Here is a 6046-nt window from a genome sequence, read left to right on the forward strand (position 1 = left end):
AGACTCATTTGCAATTTGCATGTAGAGCTTTATTATGAAATAAAAAGACAGTAGAAGCAGAAGCCCCACTTACAGAAACTTGAATCAGCTTTTTGCCACCGCCCTGGCTCATAGAGGACTTCGTTCCTTCACCCAGGAATGAGTCCCAGCACTGGGAAATAGAGGAAAGGGATAGGACAGCACCCGAGAGACAGACTCCTCCCTTGTCTAAAGTACCTTAAGAGCCTGTCGGTGACAAGTCAGAACCCACCAGCTATGTTTCACACTTCATTTGCAAAGAAAAAAATTGTCTAATTTGACCATTGAAAAAAAACTCATTCTGCCAGGCAATGTTGGCACCCACCTTTAATCCCAGTACTTGGGAGGCAGAGGCAGGCAGATCTTTGCAAGTTCAAAGCCAGTCTGGTCTACAGAGCAAGTACCAGGACAGCCAGGGCAACACAGAGAAACCCTGTCTCATAAAACAAAACAAAAGCTTACTTTGACATGTTCAACCATATTCCCCAAGTCAGAACTGATAGCAGTCACTTCAAAAAGATCTGTTGAAGGTTGTGGCGTAACTATTCTTGTCCAGCCCAGTACAGTGGCCTCAAGGCTGCCTTGACTTCCTTGTTTTCCCAGTTCTACCTGGCCAGGCATAGGCACGCAGCTTTGGGGGCTGTGTGTAGACCAGAGGTCCACAGATTTCAGGCCTGGAAGCCAAGCTTCCCGGCAACTTAGTGAACACTGTACTTGTGGGGGACTTGAGTCTTTCAGAGAGAACTAGAAGAGCATAGAAGGCCATCAGGGGCTGGAACAGCTTCTGTTAGAAGAGGCCGTGGCCAGGCTGGCCTTCAACTTTCTTCCTGCCTCACTTTGTAGGGATATGTATCACGTGCCTGTCTTCCCCAGGTCTTTCCAAGGCTTGGGAAGCTAAGACTCAGTTTCTGTAAAGGAGCTCCCGGTTCTCAAAGGCTGCAGAAAACCAGAAGAGGTGGCCTTTCCTCCACTGGCAGCTTCTTCCCAGTTTGGGTTGGGAGAGCCTTCTGTTCCTAACAGTGGTGCTCCAACACTGCTGGGCTCTCAGCAGTCCAGGCAGGAACGGGGCAGTCTACAGCACTCTGACTTCTCTGAGAGTTCTGCAGCCAGGCTGCCTTCAGGGAAGCCCCTGACCACCAAGAATGTCCATCTTGAGGAGGGCTGGTCCAGGAGAGGAGACATCAGGATTTATAGCATAAGTCGCCACTGTGCACAGGAGTGGGTCCTCCTTACATGCATGTGGTGTCTCAATCTCACTATGAAGAAGAAAGACTGGCATCTTATACCTTGGATGCCCTTGGGTGAGCTTATCCAGACCAGGCTGTGACCTAAGCCAGAGCTGTAGTCTGTCTCTGGAGAAGGCACTCATTTATGATTTGCTGCCCTCCTCTGGATGTAGCACCCATCTCCCGCATCCTGATAGATGAAGCCTTTCTGGGTTGTGGAAGATGTCCAGCCCATGGTTCTGCAAAGCGTAGAAGCGTAAACAAGCGAAAGGCAGGTGGTCCACACAAGATCTGCCTGCACCCTCATAATGGGCAAGTCAGTTGGAGACATTTACCAGCAGCTGCTCCACGCTGTCAGCTTTGGTCACCAGGGCCATCGGCTTCACTGTCGCTGCTCTGTGACCGTTCTGAGGGGCTCTCCAGGCGGTGCAACTCCAAGAAGCTGGTGATGAGTTTGGCAATGGCTTCCACATCACTAGGCCAGCATCAAGAAAGCAGGTTGCAGGTCACCGTGGAAAAAATGCAGTCCCATAACACACCACAAAGACTCACACTGATCCCCTACCATACACCTACAACAACCCCAGGTGTCCGGAATCTCTGGCCTCAGCCCACTCTTCACAGCCCTCAACCCTGTTTTGTTGCCTGCCCTACAGATGCCCACAGCAAAGCCGCACCCAAGTACACACATCCCTCCTGCTGCCCCATCTTCCTGTCTACAGTCAGCGTCTCCCCTGCTGCCCCGAGAAACACCACAGGATGCCCATTCTTACTCTGTACCACCCTTACCTGCGTCGGCCCATGACGGCACTTTGAGTAAGGGGGTGGGAAAAGCCTGTCGCGAACCGGAGCACCACGGTGTAGCCCTTCCCAAAGTAACGGACCTTCTCCTCTTCCACATTCACATCCTGGATGTCTCTTAGCAGGACCACCACTGGGGACGGAAGGATTTACAGATGGGCAGTCGTCCATATGCCCCCCCTGTGCCGTAGGACAGCCTGCCTCAGGATGTCCCGCTCTGAACAGGAGTGACATCAGTGACAAAGGCGTTTGCTAGTCCTTCTTCTGGACTCTGGGTCCAGAATAATTTTTCTTTTAGACTGGGTTTCTCTATAACTTTGAAGCCTGTCCTGGAACTCACTCTGTAGACCAGGCTGGCCTTGAACTCAAGGAGATCCACCTGCCTCTGCCTCCCACCACTGCCAGGCCCCGGAATAATTTCTGGATAAGAACACACCCAGGAGACTCATCACTCATGCAGTGTTAGATAGAAGCTGGCTGTCCTGGGCAATCCTACAGAAGAGATCGCTAAGCCCAAGCTGCCATCTTCATGCTACCCCTTTTTGCCTGATTTTACCTATCTGGTTCCAGTGGGGTAGCCCTGCCATTCCCTTGCACAGGAAAACCGTTACCTAACTAATGCATGGCTGATACTACTTTCCCCAGAGCCGCTGGGAAACCTATCTCATCCCACTGCGACAGTGACACGGGGCTGACCCCGTGGCTTGCTGCCTGTGAGGACAGGCTCTCAGATGTGCCAGGAAAGTTCAGCCAGTGCAGTAACCCACATCCCCAAAATGCTCTGGCCTCCATTGGCTGTATACTGCCACATCTGAATGCCACATCCAGCTGTGTACCGCCAGCACTCCATATAAGTTAGAGGCCTGAGGTGCTTGGGGCCTGACTCCCTATGTTAAACCCTACTCTGAGGGTCCTGTGGGATGCACAATGGCTGGGCTGAATATACAGGGAAGAGACCAGAAGCTTAACAGCTGGAGGTTTCCTCTGACCACATCCTCTCTGCAGGGCTCATATAGCTGACAGGAATCGTGTCCAGGACTCGGACCTGAGAGAGGCCAAATGGTTCCTGAAGAACAGGATGACTCCCTGCTGGTCCGCCTGGTGACCCACCCCTACTGCCCTCACCCAACCGTATGCAGGGCCATATGGTTGGTGTAAGCCAGGATATGTCGGGAGCCCATCATTCCCTGAGCAGGTGAACCATCCAGACCAACTCCCCACTCTTACCTTGGTCATGGCCTGCTCTGAGAAGAGTCAGTAGCTTCTTGTAGAGGCTGAATGTCTTTAAGATGACCTTCCCAGTGCTCTTGTTGAAAATGGCTTCCTGCAAACCAATATATACTAACCACACAGAACCCCAGGAAGAGGGCCAAGCTGATGCTGAGGCGTCCTCCCCACTCACACCAGCACAGACATTCAAGGTGCCCAGTGGAAGCCCAACCCCCAGAGCCTCCAGGGCTTTCTTCCAGGGTCAGCTTCTGTGTCTGACCTCTTGTACTCCTGTGGGTGAGGGGCACATGAGAAAAGCAGATGGAATTCTCCTTGCATGAAACCAAGACCAGGCTGGGTATCTGCTCAGTGGTAGAACACTTACCCAGCACACGTGAGGACCTAACTTCATCCCTTAGTACCAGGTAAATAAAAGAACAAAAGGACAGGCTGGCAATAATGCAGAAATCCAGCCAAGGCCAAGGGTAGGGGACTTCCCCAGAGGCAACCTGACTTTTCCCAGAACTCAGGTTCTGCTGATTCCTTTTAACTATCTTGGGCCTGCAGTGAGGTCCTGGATGGTCAGAAGAAGCCCTCAACCCTTGAACTTCAGAGCCTGGGAGCTGGTCCAAATGTGAGTTAGCTGCATGTTCTCACAGGTCCCTGCCCTATGCAGCCAGTCCAGCCCAGGGACTATGCAGACTTGTAACAACTCCAGAAAAAAGAACTTCTGTGAGTTGAGTGGTGCTTCATGCCTGTCAAGAGGCTGAGGCAGTAGGCTTACTTTTGAATTTGAGGCAAGTCTACAAAAAAAAAACAAAACAAACAAAAAAAAAAACAACAGAACCTTGGTGAAAACAGTTACGAGTAGCTTCTAGAAGAGTCCAGGGGTATTACAAGCAAAGCCAAGGGCTGACTCCAGGTAACCCAGTGCCTCTGGGCTGGGACAGACGCTTCCAAATGGCAAGGGAGCTACTGTGCCATCTTACCTCCCAGTCCTCCAAGTTCTGTACAGCTACAAACAGGCAGCCTGTGACATAGAAGAGCTTCCAGCCCAGACTATCTGCAAGCAGACATCGTACATCAGCCCATTAGCTAAAGGAGCCAAGGTCCATGGGGTCCTACCAGCCCAGTCTTCCCTTCCTTTAGCGCAGGTTAGAGGCTTAGTCAACTGTACTTCTCTGCCTGCCTGGGTTGCTGGAGACATAGGCATCCCAGACTCTGCCTGAGTCCATCTAGGAGATAGGTAGATCTATCCAGCCTTGGCATAGAGCGTGGGGCACATAATTCCTCCCTGTGGCATGGCAGGCAAACGCCAAACAACTTTCTAACAGGAAGAAATTCAAGATGCAAGACATTGGCTGTGGTCATCCCTCAAGGCAAGGCAGAGGCCACTCCAAAGGCCACACACACCAGGACTGCTCACTGTGTGTGTATGTGTGTGTGTGTGTGTTCCCATTTCCAAGTACAAGGAAACTGAAGAGGGTAGCATACTTTACCTCCACTGTAATAGGCAGCAGCCAGGCCAGTGGATAATATTCCTGTAGAGAGAGAAGGATTATCTTGTTAACTTAGCCCCCAATAAGCAGGCCTGTCTCACGGCAGGACAGATTGTTCAGGGGCAGCGGGTACCTAGTGCAGGGTTGGTGACACAGACAAGGGACTGGAGAGATGGCTCAGTGGTTAGGAGCATTGACTGCTCTTTCAGAGGTTCTGAGTTTAATTCCCAGCACCTACATGGTGGCTCATAACCATCTATAATGGCATCTTATGCTGTCTCCCAGCATGTAGGAATACATTTAGATAGAATAGTTATATACATAAAATAAATAAATCGTTAAAAAATAAAGGGACTGGAAAGGTAGCTTATTGGTTAAGAATATAGACTACTTATTTTATCACACTGTGTGAAGATGTTTAATACAATCCTGAATAGCCAATAGCTAGGCAGGAGAGAATAGGTGGGACTTCTGGGTAGTGAAAGGAACTTGGGATGAATCTAGACACTCGCCAGCAAAGGACCAAGTAGGACATGCAGAATGGAGGAGAGTAAAAAGGCCACGTGGCAGAATATAGATTAGCATGAGCAGATTAAGTTATAAGAGCTAGCTGTGGACAAGCCTAAGCAAAAAGCTAAACTTTCACAATAGTTTCCATCTTGTTATTTGTGAGCTGGAGGCCCAAAGAAAAGTCCGACAACATTGGTGCCTGCACCCATATCAGGCCACTCACAACCTCGTGTAACTTCAGCTCCAGGGAGCTAATGCTCTTCTGGACTCCACAGGCACCTATATGTACCTGCATAGACCCCATACATAGATACACATACACACAATTAAAAAATAAAATCAGGACATGAGACCCATGGCATTCACCAGACTTGTCAGCTACCCAATGAAAATGCAAAGGACAGATGTAGGTATCGCCCACTTGTGATGAGGAATGAAGAGAAGACTACATACGGAATTGTAATACAACACAGAGCACAACATGCAGAACCTTCACAAATCATAAGGACAGACTACAGAGACGCTGCTGCTGAAGCCACAGCCAGTGCCTCACCTCCAACTCTGCACAGCCTAGCCCACACAAGTGCAGCTGTCCCTGAGATGCAAGAGACTTCTGATGGGCAGTGATGGGGGAGAGAGTCCAGGAGGCTAAGCACACTTAACGAAGGGGAAGGAAACAGGGAAAAGGAGAAATGTGAACCCATGATCACCTGTCAATGGAAGAAAAACTAGTGACCTCAAGAAAGCAGATAGGTTGTGGCGCTCGCCTTTAATCCCAGCACT

At 50.2% G+C, this 6046-nt stretch overlaps 1 protein-coding gene across 2 annotated transcripts in view; it reads right to left on the bottom strand.

Moving 5' to 3' along the window:
• Nucleotides 1–8: 8 nt before the first annotated feature.
• The window catches only part of LOC101993419 (cytochrome b-245 chaperone 1), a 12302-nt gene continuing 6264 nt past the window's right edge, over nucleotides 9–6046 (bottom strand). For both annotated transcript variants that reach the window (XM_013347646.2, XM_005350913.3), the window contains exons 3-7: nucleotides 4754–4795; nucleotides 4244–4317; nucleotides 3273–3369; nucleotides 2034–2178; nucleotides 9–1719 (exon numbers count right to left, since the gene is read on the bottom strand). In XM_013347646.2, coding sequence (XP_013203100.1) covers nucleotides 1599–1719; nucleotides 2034–2178; nucleotides 3273–3369; nucleotides 4244–4317; nucleotides 4754–4795 — 479 coding nt within the window. In that variant the 3' untranslated portion in view covers nucleotides 9–1598. The remainder of the gene's footprint in view (nucleotides 1720–2033; nucleotides 2179–3272; nucleotides 3370–4243; nucleotides 4318–4753; nucleotides 4796–6046) is intronic.

This window comes from Microtus ochrogaster, chromosome 7 (assembly GCF_000317375.1).
Source record: "Microtus ochrogaster isolate Prairie Vole_2 chromosome 7, MicOch1.0, whole genome shotgun sequence".
Taxonomy (NCBI): Eukaryota; Metazoa; Chordata; class Mammalia; order Rodentia; family Cricetidae; genus Microtus; species Microtus ochrogaster.